At 36.1% G+C, this 13830-nt stretch overlaps 2 protein-coding genes and 1 pseudogene across 2 annotated transcripts; 2 read left to right on the forward strand and 1 right to left on the reverse strand.

Annotated features, from left to right (window-relative positions):
• The window catches only part of LOC149062665 (uncharacterized), a 410648-nt pseudogene that overhangs the window by 115827 nt on the left and 280991 nt on the right, over window positions 1–13830 (forward strand).
• Window positions 10145–11141, reverse strand: LOC149062676 (uncharacterized). The gene is made up of 3 exons (XM_089215275.1): window positions 10962–11141; window positions 10724–10889; window positions 10145–10659 (listed from the first exon to the last, which is right to left on the reverse strand). The coding sequence occupies exons 1-3, from the start codon at window positions 11109–11111 to the stop codon at window positions 10196–10198; spliced, it is 780 nt and encodes a 259-aa protein (XP_089071401.1). The 5' UTR covers window positions 11112–11141; the 3' UTR covers window positions 10145–10195.
• Window positions 11383–12651, forward strand: LOC149062677 (uncharacterized). The gene is made up of 3 exons (XM_089215729.1): window positions 11383–11901; window positions 11977–12326; window positions 12429–12651. The coding sequence occupies exons 1-3, from the start codon at window positions 11383–11385 to the stop codon at window positions 12649–12651; spliced, it is 1092 nt and encodes a 363-aa protein (XP_089071855.1).

Consider the following 13830-nt stretch of genomic DNA (forward strand, 5'->3'; position numbering starts at 1 on the left):
ATAATAATGTTAATAATAATATAAATTATCGAAGTCTGTAGCCGCATGGGATACGCATTTAGCTCGTACGTGGGCGAGTGGCATTTCCGTCAATCTAGATAACTTTACCACATCCGTGAGAACAGCGACAAGAGCAAGTAGACTATGGGGAGTAGAGGGTAGCACTATATAAGGGACCCCGAAACGGCCTGTATTCAGACGCGGCTTGACCAGACTAGCCAGAGCACCTTCACGCCAGTCTGTTGTTTAATTTAATTCATTGGACTTAGAAAAATTTCTTTCAAACAATATTTTGAACTTAGAAAATATTCGAATCAAACCGAATTTATTCTATCATTCAGAATACTTAACTTACATTCAGCTTTCATGTTATAAATAAATATATGTTTTATCACAATAAATAAACAATTAATCTAATTAAGAAGAATTCTACGTTGTGTAATTAACTCAAGAGTCACCTTCCAACCATCATCCTTGACTACTGATACCTGTAGGCGACGTGATCACTACAATATTTACACACGCGACCAAACCTTTTGAAATGGTGACCTTATGTTCTGTGAGTATTTTAGTACTACCTTTCGCGGAGGTTTTTTTGTTATTACGCCTTGTATAGATATATTATTGTCTATGTTTAGAAATCAAAACCAGTTTCCGATGCCGTAGACGTGACTGAAATATTGCCGACATCTCAACGGTTACCAGGTCGATTGCCCACAACCGGTGATTTGCGTACAGTTGAAAGTTTTGAAAAGTTTGTCATTTGGAGAATACCTATGTATAGTTATCGTAGTGTTGACTATTTGACGGAATTCAAAACAGCATACGACACGAAACGAATATACGATCTCTTGCAACGTCATCGTGTAGTCTATTTTACGGATATAGATTAAGATTATCTGAACAGATTTAAAAATGCAATCAGCGTATGGAAGCAGCAGGTTCGGAACGGAACTCGTGCCGGCCGATTGTGATAAGGTGTGGAAACCTGTAGTGATCACGTCGCCTACAGGTATCAGTAGTCAAGGATGATGGTTGGAAGGTGACTCTTGAGTTAATTACACAACGTAGAATTCTTCTTAATTAGATTAATTGTTTATTTATTGTGATAAAACATATATTTATTTATAACATGAAAGCTGAATGTAAGTTAAATATTCTGAATGATAGAATAAATTCGGTTTTATTCGAATATTTTCTAAGTTCAAAATATTGTTTATAAGAAATTTTCTAAGTCCAATGAATTAAATTAAACAACAGACTGGCGTGAAGGTGCTCTGGCTAGTCTGGTCAAGTCGCGTCTGAATACAGGCCGTTTCGGGGTCCCTTATATAGTGCTACCCTCTACTCCCCATAGTCTACTTGCTCTTGTCGCTGTTCTCACGGATGTGGTATAATCATCTAAACTGACGGAAACGCCACCCGCCCACATATGAGATCAGTACACATCCCGTGCAGCTGCATGCTTGATAATACTGTATCTATTATTATGACAGTATATTCCTAATTTGGGTATCGTTTCTTGGAATTCTTATCCCATAGTCGTGTCTAACGTCCTGAGGACATGGAACGCCTATCTATCTGTTTCCCTAAATGTTCAGTTAATCCCCCATTGTTATGTAATGTTATTTGGTGTCCACGCCAAACTTTTACCTTTAGTAGTCTCTTATTATTTTAATAATCCATGGCCACTCCCTTGGAATTGTTACCCTCTCAGGTGGTGTCTACATAATTATTACCTAGTTGACCGTGAACTAAGCAATGCGGGACGCTAGTCCATAGCAAACCTTTAAAGTTTACAATGTGTCTCATACTTATACTCGCAATTTTAACAACCATTTTGTTGGTCGTGAGTATGTGTATAATCATTATAAAAAAGTCGATCCAAAAAACGATGACGAGATAAACAAAAAGAAGAAAATTATTAATATAGGGATGTACAGTTGTTTATTTACTAGTTTAACCACCGTAGCCGCGGCTTTGTACGCCATACTGAATGCGAACAAAGTTATCTCATGCCCGGCCGTGTGATTGGATGTGTTGTCTGGGTTCTCGGATTTTTTATGTATAAGTTATATTTTTTCAAGATTAAATTCATCCGATTAGCGACCGTCGACCTGTCTACATGTTTAATTTCATAGTTTTTTCATTATAACCTATAACGATGGACGGTTCGTATTATGAGCGGGAGAGTACGTTACGTGTGCAAATCTCTCGGGACGTTTTCGACAGAGTAAATAACCTGATAACCGACATAAATTCAGACTCGAATGACGTTGTCGCCGACAAGTGTGTCCGTGTACCCGAAATGCACGATGTTGTTTGTAAGTCTTATTCCGGGACACACAATCAGACCTATAACGTTGAAGATACGGTAATACTTTTTTTCGACAACGGCGCTCGGTTGGCGTCAAGAATGTATCAGGTCAAGAAAATCAACACACGCGAACACGTAACCGTACTTTCGTACTTTTTGACGGTAAATTCTATCCTATGATACGAACGCGTGCGGCGTAGACAATGTTACCGTTACCCACGTGCGTACAGTCGTTGCCGAAAGTTATAAAAAGTTTATACCGCATAGTCGTAACACCACTCGTACCGTTGCACGAAATCGAAAGCTGCGATTTCAAATACAACGTGCGTTTATCGTACAACAAGGAAGAAGACGAAAACGGTGTTTTTTAAAATTTAGCGTGTGAGGTGGAATACGATTTAAACGCTGATTACGATACGGTTGTCGGTCTGGAAAACAAAATGCTGACCGAATATATACAATTTTTTAATGTGCGACATTCCCAATCGACACGCAAAATTTAAACGATTTCTTCCCGTGTGTCGTGCCAAAAGTACAAATGTGGTCGTGTTTTGATCCTAGTAAAAAATATCGTCGGGCGTACAAATGGAACGGCGTCAAAGCTAAATTCGTGGTGAACGGTGATGTCGCTGTTTTGTGGCCAGACGCCGACGCCGTACATACTAGAAAATATCACGGAGATTTGAGTATATTATATTCGATCAATTTTCAAGTAGAACTCATGGTCGACTGCATTGTTATAATTCATGCTATATCTTGTTGGAAGCACTGTTCCAGGCCGATCCAGACTGCCGACAGCCGGGAAATAGTATCAGACCTGTTACCGAGCCGCTCAACCCGCCATGGAGGTCGGTCAGGGAGAAGAGGAGGCCCACCTACCTAAGCCAATTCGAGTGATTTGGCCGAGGACGGCCACAATGTAGGATGGCCGAATGTTGGCAGCACTGCTCCAGGCCGATCCAGACTGCCGACAGCCGGCTCCTAGCTATATTATTTTTTCTAGTCTAGTTCGTTGTTGTTGAGCGTTCCCGACTGAAGGGTCTACGCTCGGCTCTTTTCTGTTTTATTTTACCCTTGTGGATCGTTGTGTATATAATAAACGTTAATTCTTTTGATTCGTGTGTTTTATTGCTAACATTTTCAGAAGTGGGATTGTGAACATCTAATACGTCTGACGAAGATCTCCGTGATCGATTCCGTATTTTATCGATTGTGCGTTAAGTAAGCCCACACGTGATTTCCGTTAACACGCGGTTTCCGTCACTCATTTGACAAGTTCGACCACTTGACCCAGTGACGTTTCGTTTTCGGACAACTGTCGTGTACGGTGTACCGATTACGCGGTAGAGTATATGTAACCGTAGTTTATTGTTAATAACACCGTTATCACGTCCTGACGCTGTAGTGCCGTAATAAGACGTGATTACTGATTATATATAATATTAAATATATTATATAATACGCACACGTTCAAAATTGTTTTTCTATTTTTACCTTACTCGTATGTACTACGTTGAGAAAAACAATGATGAGCAACGAACAAGAAAACAGTCGCGTTCCGGGTGCTCCGTCGTATAATGCGCTGTTTAATGAAGTTGCCGAGCTCCGTGCTCAGCTACGACTAACCGTTCGTTCACTCCTGACACCGTTAACACTCAACCAGTCTCTGATTTTAGAATAATGCCAGATCTGAATCAATCCGTCAAAAAGTTTACCGGGCGCGAAAATGTTGTAGAAGCGACTGACTGGTTAGATACCGTCGAAGGCCTTGCTAATCTGAACAATTGGCCTTGGAATTTTCGTCTTCAATTCATAAGAGCGAATATGACTGGTGCCGCGCGGTCTTGGATGGGAGGTGAGGAATTTACAGATTGGACTGATTTTAACCAAAAATTCCGCCGAATATTTGTACGTCAAACGTCAGTTTCCGACCGTTGGGACTTGATGAAGACACGCGTCCAAAACAGAGATGAACCGATTTTGGAATTCTATTTAGATAAGGTAAGATTATGCAAAGACTTATCGCTACCTTTTACGGAAATAAGAGACCACGTACTGCAGTCACTTTACTCCAGAGATCTAGCTTTATATGCTCTAGGCAGAACACATATAGACTCAATAGAACTACTAGCAGATCTACAAGACTGGCAACGGTTGACTGACCTCCGAAACGCTCGATTTGCAGTTGGTAATTCACAGTCAGCTGGCCGTTTTAAAACAAAAATAGACCGTGTCCAGACCAATGAAGAGAAGAAGGCAAGTGATCCAAAGGTGGACAGCGCCACAACTATATTACAACCCAAGACAAGCTCAGAACAACCAGGGCGACCGTCTGGTAATCCTGTGCGTACAGGGATCAAGTGCTACAATTGTAACGGGTTAAGACACATGAGCCTGGACTGTTTGAAACCAAGGCGCCCAATGAAGTGTAGCAATTGTCATGCAGATGACCACACACGAGGAAAGTGTCCCCAATCCGAGGCACCACCAGTACAAGGATACCTGGTATCTAAACAAAGGGAAGTATTACCACATAACACTTATGTTAAGCTGGCATACATTAATGATAAACAATTTCAGACAATGATTGACACAGGATGTTCGGTGACTCTGATCCGTTCCAGCGCTGCTGTCATGAGTGGAGCCAAATTGGAATCAAACGTGAAACCACTGTTTGTCGTGGGTGATATGGAGATACCTAGCATGGAAACCCTTGGAAGCATGGTAGCTGATATCACAATAGGACAAGTCACCACTACTGATAATCAAATTTGTATTGTACCAGACAAGGCTATACCAACCGACTTGCTAATTGGGAGGAACTGGTTAGACTTACCGGCCGTAAACTACTATAAGTTCAATAATGAATTGATTATAGCCCCTATGACAATGGACTTGGGACAGATTAGTGAGCTACCTCGTTGTGAGTATGATACCTGTGCTGATGATGTTAATGCCTGCTTAGTCTCGGATTGGCGTGCAGACCAGATCTTGAAAGAAGACCGCCAAGAGTGTACCCAGTCAGTCTACAGAAGTGCAAGTCCTTACGAACCTATAACAATATCTGAAGTGAAGGTTGGTGAAGAGCTCAACGAATATGAACGACAACAGATTATCCAGACAATCAACGAATACCGTGATGTCTTTGCAAAGAACTTGGGCGAACTAGGATGTACCGATGTGTTGCAAATGGACATACCAGAATGTCCAGGTAGTGTGCCTGTTCAGTCTAAACCGTACCGTACGACCATAGCAGAAAGAAAGATCATTGCTGATACCTTGCAAAAGTGGCGCGATAATAAAATTATTAGCAATTTGAGTTCTTCTTATGCAAGCCTAGTGTTACTAGTAAATAAGTTGAACGGTGGAAAAAGGCTGTGTATTGATTATAGGAAACTGAATAGACAGACAATTTGTCGCCCATACCCAATGCCGGATATTGACCGCCAACTCAGTGTGCTATCTGAAGGTAATATATTCACCGCCTTAGATCTTTCTAATGGATTTCTGCAAATCCCACTTTCGGAAGAGGCTAAGGATAAGACCGCCTTTGTGACCGAAGATGAAACGGCAAGATTTGAACGTATGCCTTTTGGATTATGTGGAGCTCCAGGGGAATTCCAAAAACTTATGAACTTGGTCTTCAGAGAACTAATGAACAAAAATATAGTGGGCCTTTATCTTGACGATATAATACTACCAGCATTAGATTGCAAGGATTTGTTAATTAAACTATGCATGGTGTTCGAAGTTCTACGAAAGGCAAAACTCACATTAAAACCCTCTAAGTGTATCTTTGGGGCGCAAGAATTAGATTATTTGGGATTCAGGATTTCTAAGGGCAAGGTCCAACCCGGGCGAAAGGTGTCTGCCATCACAGAATACCCAACACCTAAAAACGTACATGAAGTTAGACAATTTTTAGGGTTGGCTGGTTTCTTTAGACGATTCATTCAAAACTATGCTGTGTTGACAAGACCAATTACCTCATTGACTCGAAAGGAAGTTAAGTTCGAATGGAATATAGAACAACAACAAGCATTTGAGTTACTTAAACAGAAGTTGAGTGAAGGTCCAGTCCTACGTATGTACTCGCCGACTGCTAAGATTACCGTGATCCATACTGATGCCAGCGCACAAGGTTTGGCAGGAATGATGTTACAGGGGAGTCAACATCGAACTTGCATATGGTGTATTGTGTCAGCAAGACAACGACGGACACCGAACAGAACTACCACTCGAGTAAACTAGAACTGTATGCTATTATCTGGACCTTGGGAAGGTTGAGACATCTTCTTCTAGGAATAAAGTTTACTATTTTGACAGACTGTCAAGCCTTGGTATATCTTAACATTCACAAGAATACTAAACCGCAAGTAGCTAGGTGGTTTGATACACTACATGAGTTTGACTTCGAAATCAAGTATAGACCTGGAAGTCAAATGGCACATGTTGATGCTCTGTCCAGAACCACGGAAGGGGCTGGAGCGACTAGTGAACCAATGGACACGATTTTTGAAGGCAGATACGAGGTATGTCTCACAGTCAATCAGATTGATAGAATCGGGTTCATGCAACAGGGTGATGCAACTGTTACTAAACTGGGAAAATTACTAAATGAGTCAACACCATAAAAAAAAACACAGGACCGCATTCGTGATTAAGAGTTGATAGATGGCTTACCGGATTGGTCTACCGGAAATGTGGCCCGAAGAGATTGTTTGTGGTACCGAGATCAATGCGAAAGGCTATAGTGATAGCTGCCCATGATCTAAGCGGACATTTCAGTGTCGATCGAACAATTGCGAAGATCCTGAACGAATATTGGTTTCCAATGATGCGGAGATATGTCAAGCAACATATCTATATGTGTATAGATTGTCTTATTCATAAGAGACCAGGTGGTCGCCGACCATGACTGTTACATCCTATCCCGCCAGGCCATTGTCCTTTTGCTGTGATACACATTGACCACCTGGGACCATTTGAAACAAGTACAAAAGGTAACCGATACCTACTAGTTATTGTCGACAACCTCACAAAATATGTTTCTTTATATGCTTCAAAAACAACTGATACCGCTGGTGTGATTAAGCGTCTTGAAGAGTTTATCAAGCAGAGAGGACTGCCAGCCGAATTGTTAGCGATAGGGGTACTGCTTTTACCCCAGTAAAGTTTGAGAAATTCTGTCAGGAACAAGGTATACATCACACATTGAACTCTACTCGTCACCCACAAGCAAATGGTCAGGTGGAGCGAGTGAACCGTACCCTGATCCCCATACTTAGTATCACCTGCGTAGAGCAATGTCGTTGGGATCAGAAATTAACTGAAATCGAACTGAATCTAAATACTGCATACAACAAAGCGACTAAGAAAACTCCATACGAGACTGTTTACGGGTATTACCCAAATTTTCGCGGTGGCGCTGAGAGACAATTGAATCTTAACCGTAATCTGTGGACGCCATCACACAAGGTTCAAGCTGAAGCAAGACATTGAAAAACAGCAGATTAAAACCAAGGAGGCCTATGACAAAACAAAATTCTCTGGGACTCACTTCACCAAGGGCGAAGTGGTGGTAATGCTTAAGGCACCGAATCAAAACGAAAGTGCAAAGTTACAGGCAAAATATCGCTCAAGACCATTACAGGTAGTTGAAGTCTTACCTAGCGACACTTACAGGGTGGCAGAAATATCATTAGATGGTCAAACGACCTACATCACCACAGCACACGTCAGTCAGTTGAAATCTTGGAGAGTACTAAACGTTGACGAATCCGAAGAGGAGGACACAGTTGAAGAAGTAGAACCAGAGGAGGACACAGTTGACGAAGTAGAACCGGTGGAGGACCAAGGAATAGTATCAGACTTGTTACCGAGCCGCTCAACCCGCCATGGAGGTCGGTCAGGGAGAAGAGGAGGCCCACCTACCTAAGCCAATTCGAGTGATTTGGCCGAGGACGGCCACAATGTAGGATGGCCGAATGTTGGCAGCACTGCTCCAGGCCGATCCAGACTGCCGACAGCCGGCTCCTAGCTATATTATTTTTTCTAGTCTAGTTCGTTGTTGTTGAGTGTTCCCGACTGAGGGTCTACGCTCGGCTCTTTTCTGTTTTATTTTACCCTTGTGGATCGTTGTGTATATAATAAACGTTAATTCTTTTGATTCGTGTGTTTTATTGCTAACAATCTGTATATTTTTTCGATACTAGATCGAGCCATCGAGCCGTATACCAGTGGCCTTTCTGGATCATATATATGATATACGACCCATGTTGCGGAACAAGGTTGGCGAAACCTGTGTACGTGTACAAGGTTTGAACGGTGAATATTTACCGTTATTAGTGCAGGAATATTTTGACGCACCCAAACCCAAACGTTTGACGACACCAAATTCGATGGTGTTGTTTTAACGCAAGACACGTTGTTTATCAAATGGAAATAACCGACGGTGGACGCGCGGTACGTGGGCGACGCGTGACGACGTGTTTCAAGTCGGTGATGGTTCTCAAATAATCACCTTCAGACTGGAAGATAAAGAAGATGCGGTGTCAAAGTGTGAATTCGACAGTATTTACGAATTGTCTCCGAAATTATCAATTTTACGTAAACGTGTAGACAGGTTGTTATATAGTTTAAAAGAATAAGTCAAATAAGTCAAAAGAATAATTCTTATATAGTTTTAATTAATTGTTAATACAAACATACAATCTACTTATAATACTTATTATAATAGTTATAATAATTATAATTTCAAATAAGTTTAAAAAAATAAGTCAAAAAAATAAATCATAATTAAATAATTAAATATTATTTACAAATAAGAATGATCGAACGCTGGTGTAGTACTTATAGTTAAAAATTCAGTGGAATTTTTCAACGACTCTCTAATTTGTGTACCCTCAATTGATGATAGAGTTGATAGATGTTGATTAGGTACTTTTTTTTTAAAATAAATTTTGGTTGCGGTTCAATTTTTCTTTTTCTCGTCAATTCTATGTTTGATGTTTTCATTTGTTAATTTGTATTTTATTAAACTACACTCTTTTAGTTATTAACTTACATTTCCATAACTGAAAAATTCAGTTTATGAAATATTATTATAAAAATACATATATGTCCACAATAACATAAAAAATAAAAACCAATATTTTCAGCCAAATCACAATGTTAATTTTTGACCTATAGCATTTAAACAATATTAATACTGAACAAACATTTTATAAGGAACAATACACTCAACCAAAAACCACAATCATAGTGATGAAATCATAGATTAAATTGACAATATTATTGTTAATATAGAGCCGACAAGATGATATTGTTAAATTTATAGTATCTGATGGTAACGGTTTATTTACCAATTAAATTATCAAGTCAAACATATATATATATATTATCAATCCAATAATCTCCATTGATCAATTTAATAATATGTATTTTCACTGTGATTATATAATATTGTAAAATAGACAAATAAGCATTGTTATTTTAAGAAGAATATGTACCATGAAATTAACAAGATAGTATTATCAATCAGGTAAATAATACATTTTTTTGTATATTGAATTGGAATATAAAATAAAAATAAAAAAAAAGAGAAAAATAACCACTGTATTCTAAACAAATAATAATAACATGTATAAGTATGTATAGGTAAAATCCATCTTTAATGAAATAAAAATTAAAAACAACTTGAATTACTGTACTCTATACAAATTATAATAACATGTATAAGTATGTATAGGTAAAATCCATCTTTAATGAAATAAAAATAACTTTATAAAAAAACTAAAATATATAAAAACAACTTGTATTATTATATGGTAGCCCTATACCTATATAAACAAAATCTATTTAAAAATGAATATTGTATTAATTTTTTAAGTCTGAAAGAATTTGCCCCAATGTGTGACAAGCCTTATCATATTTTGTGTTAATATCATAAAAATGTTTTTGAATAAACAGCCATACAGTATATGACTCAACAGGATATTCTAAGTTAAAAATATGAAATATCTTAAAACATATGTCTATTGCAGAAATAAATGAAAACATTTTGTACTTGATGGAATCGAAAAATATAATAATTTCTTTGGGCTTGAAAGTTGTTCCGCAAATTATTATGAATGGTTGAATGGGGACATTGTCACTCCGGCGACTTAAAATGTAATCTTCCATTTCAACAACTGAGTTTTTGAAAACCATGAAACTATTTTGGCTATCTTTGATGGAGTACTTAATTATACTTTTTTTTCCAGTATGATCCTTAGTCATTTTTTTTGCAGTAGGAACCAACAATCCATGTAATAAATAAAATAATACTGAATGTTTCCCATCTATAAATTACATAATTAAATTAATAATTTTAGTACCTACCTAAATTTAAAATACTATAATTACTTTCACTAATATTTGATTTATTTTCTTCATAATATTCCAACATTTTTTTACTTTCGGTATCTTTTATTTGTTCCTTCAATAATTTAAATAAAACATCAAACTTTTCTTCTATTGCATACTTGATATCAGAACAATTAGAGTACAGAGTCTTGAAGTCAACATCGATCTATAAAAATAAATCATATTTCATTGTTTTGACTATTTAACACAAAAAAAGTAACTTTATTATAATACTTACAAGTCTATATCCAAGTGGCTGTGTATAATGGTTCCATTTTTTGAGAATTTCTGAAGTACCAGTGGAATTGGCTATTTCATTTAATCTATACTTTGTAGTTTGCTTCCACAATTTCTCAAGTATTGGAAATGAAATGTTTGAATCATGCATTATTTGCTCAAGTATATAATTAATATCACTTTCAGGTTCTGAAAAAAAGGTTTCATTTTTATTAAAACATATTCTTAAAACAACATAAAGATAGGATCAATCCAATATTAAATTATAATAAGTAGAACTTGGATGTTGTTGCAATAATTAAATGTTTGAAAAGGTTATATAACTAAAGTTTTACCCTATAAATAAAGTAAATCAATTAGAAAATAATCAAAAATTTAAAGATCGTTTGCATGACAATTTGAAAAGAAGCAATCAGTGGTCAATGCTTTATAGAATTAGTAATTGTCTTATAACACGAAATCATCAAACAAACAATTATTCTAAGGCATCTATTCGCATTTTAAAAGAAATAATTTTGGAACGCACAAAAGCTTATAACATAGTTGCACTTATTGAATTTATTGCTATAATTTGGGATAAATATTTTATCAACCGCTTATTAGATTTTGCTTATAACAGAAGATCAAAAAGCCATTTCGAAATGCAGCTTACCCGAATGTCAAAGGTAGATATATGCAGTGTGGTGCAAATTGATGATGATGTATATGAAGTGCCTAGTGCTAAAGACACTAAAAAAATGTACGAGGTTAATACTATTATTGGTTGGTGTAGCTGCTATAGTGGTCAACAGGGGGGATTCTGCAAACATCAAGCTTTTCTGAAAAAACATTTTCCAAACTCAAAAGGATTTCCAAATTGTCCAGTAGTTAATTGTAATGATCGCTATAATCTAGCTTTGCTTGCTCTTGGTAATGAGTGTCCACCGAAACCATTTTTTGAAGTAATGTATACTATAAAACAAAATGTTCTCAATACAATATTTAGAATAATTATGATGCAAACTTCATAATTGCAGGATGTTAATGAACTATCATCTCCTCAAACATCTGTGATGGAGAAAAATATTTTAGTTAAACAAACTAAAACAGATGTGTCAGAAAATAATGAAAATAACTGTAGTGCATCAAAAGACCAACCAAACTCATTCGATACTTCATTTAACAATGTACCAAGGCAGCAGTTATTAACAGAAAAATTTTCAAAAAAGTGGACAGAATTTTCAAACGCTATTAATAATCTTGGACTTGTTTTACAAAAAGATGTTTCAGAAGCATCAATCAAATATTTAACAATTTTAACAAAAAATATACAAAGTAAAGTTACTCCAACTCAAGCTGTTGATTTTGTTATTAAAAGTGCTTCTAGGTAAATGTTTAATAATTAGTAGTACTAGGTATATAATAAATATGTTAACAAACATACAATTGTATTATGCTGCTTTAATTGTTTTTTTATTTATTACTTTAGTTCTAAGCAGGGAAGACGTATTCGTGTTCAACCTACTTCAGTGGCTAGGAGATGTGGAAACTACAAGGGTGCACATCGAATGAATGCAGGAAGACCTCCTACAGAAAATTATTCCGCAGCTGGTAGACATACAAATACCAAAAAAAAAATCAAACAGCCGAAGCGTCTTCATAATTTAACACAATGTTTAAATTTGAATATAAATAATGCCAAATCTCACTAGTAAAACAATAAATTATTAAATAATGCACTATTTTTTCTGGTATACTATTTTTCAGATATATAGTTGAAGAATTCTTGATATTTACAATATTTTCTCTCTTTAAACAATAAATTTTTAATCATAATTAATATTTACAACATTACCAGCTAACTTTGTTCAGATTTAGAATATAATTTAAAAATAACAATATAATGAAAATAGTATGGTGAAATATAATTTAATTTATAATAAATTAAAAGATTATTATTTATTTATTTTGTAGTTATTTTTAATTTATTATTATTTATAGTTATTATTTTTAAAATAAATTGTAAATGTTCTTAAGCTTTCAGTATCTATTGAAAAGTTTTCATATCTTATGTTTAAAAATGCATAATTTATTAAAGAAGTGTTATGAAGGTACTTCCATCATAAGTACCTACATTCACTATTTATTATTAAATTGTCATTTTGATTAAGATTATATAAAAATTCATAATTTAAATCCTTGTACCTAGTATTTTATTTTTAGAGATTTAAAAAATACATCCAAATAATAATTTATGCAGGAGTAAATGTAACAAAATACCAATAAAAAAAAAATTATTCAGTATTATTGTTTTTTTCACATTAGGTTTAATGTTATTACCATACCTACTGATTTTTAACAATTTCTTAACACGTTGACCGCCGTGTGCCCGCCGGCGGTCATTTGGTAAGTTATTTATAGACGCCACGGCGTATTTCATCGGGATTCCTAAAATGTTATCGTCGATGTTTATAGTACTAATCGACGGAAAAATATAAAATTGATATCGATGTAATTGTCTTGGTCTCATGATTATTATTTTTGCATTGACATTGTTTGGTAGCCGGCGGGCACGTGGCGTAGTGATAATGTCATTATTACTTATACGCCATTTGACTACCGGCGGTCACGTATGCTGCGTATTCTTTTATTACAAACATTTATTTATTATATTTAAAATGTATTCGCGACCAAAACGAGTTAAATTAAATGATGATTTTATCAATCAACTATTAGAAGACAGTAGCGACAGTTTGCTAAGTGAATTTGATGATTCAGATGCAGACAAGACGTACAATCCCGTCAGTTCTTCGGAGTCTGATGTCCTAAGTGGTAAGAAAATTTATATTATTTTACGGATTTTTATATTTTACTGTCCCCTAAATTATAAA

This window comes from Diuraphis noxia, unplaced genomic scaffold (assembly GCF_037042655.1).
Source record: "Diuraphis noxia isolate RWA-SAM2 unplaced genomic scaffold, SU_Dnox_SAM2 contig0001, whole genome shotgun sequence".
Lineage (NCBI taxonomy): Eukaryota > Metazoa > Arthropoda > Insecta > Hemiptera > Aphididae > Diuraphis > Diuraphis noxia.

Coding starts and splice junctions, on each gene's coding strand:
- LOC149062676 (XM_089215275.1), bottom strand. CDS start 11,111: ATGCATGATTCAAACATTTCATTTCCAATACTTGAGAAATTGTGGAAG. Junction 10,890..10,961: donor AGCCACTTGGATATAGACTT/GTAAGTATTATA, acceptor TTATTTTTATAG/ATCGATGTTGACTTCAAGAC. Junction 10,660..10,723: donor TAAATCAAATATTAGTGAAA/GTAATTATAGTA, acceptor TGTAATTTATAG/ATGGGAAACATTCAGTATTA.
- LOC149062677 (XM_089215729.1), top strand. CDS start 11,383: ATGCTTTATAGAATTAGTAATTGTCTTATAACACGAAATCATCAAACA. Junction 11,902..11,976: donor CACCGAAACCATTTTTTGAA/GTAATGTATACT, acceptor TCATAATTGCAG/GATGTTAATGAACTATCATC. Junction 12,327..12,428: donor GTTATTAAAAGTGCTTCTAG/GTAAATGTTTAA, acceptor TTATTACTTTAG/TTCTAAGCAGGGAAGACGTA.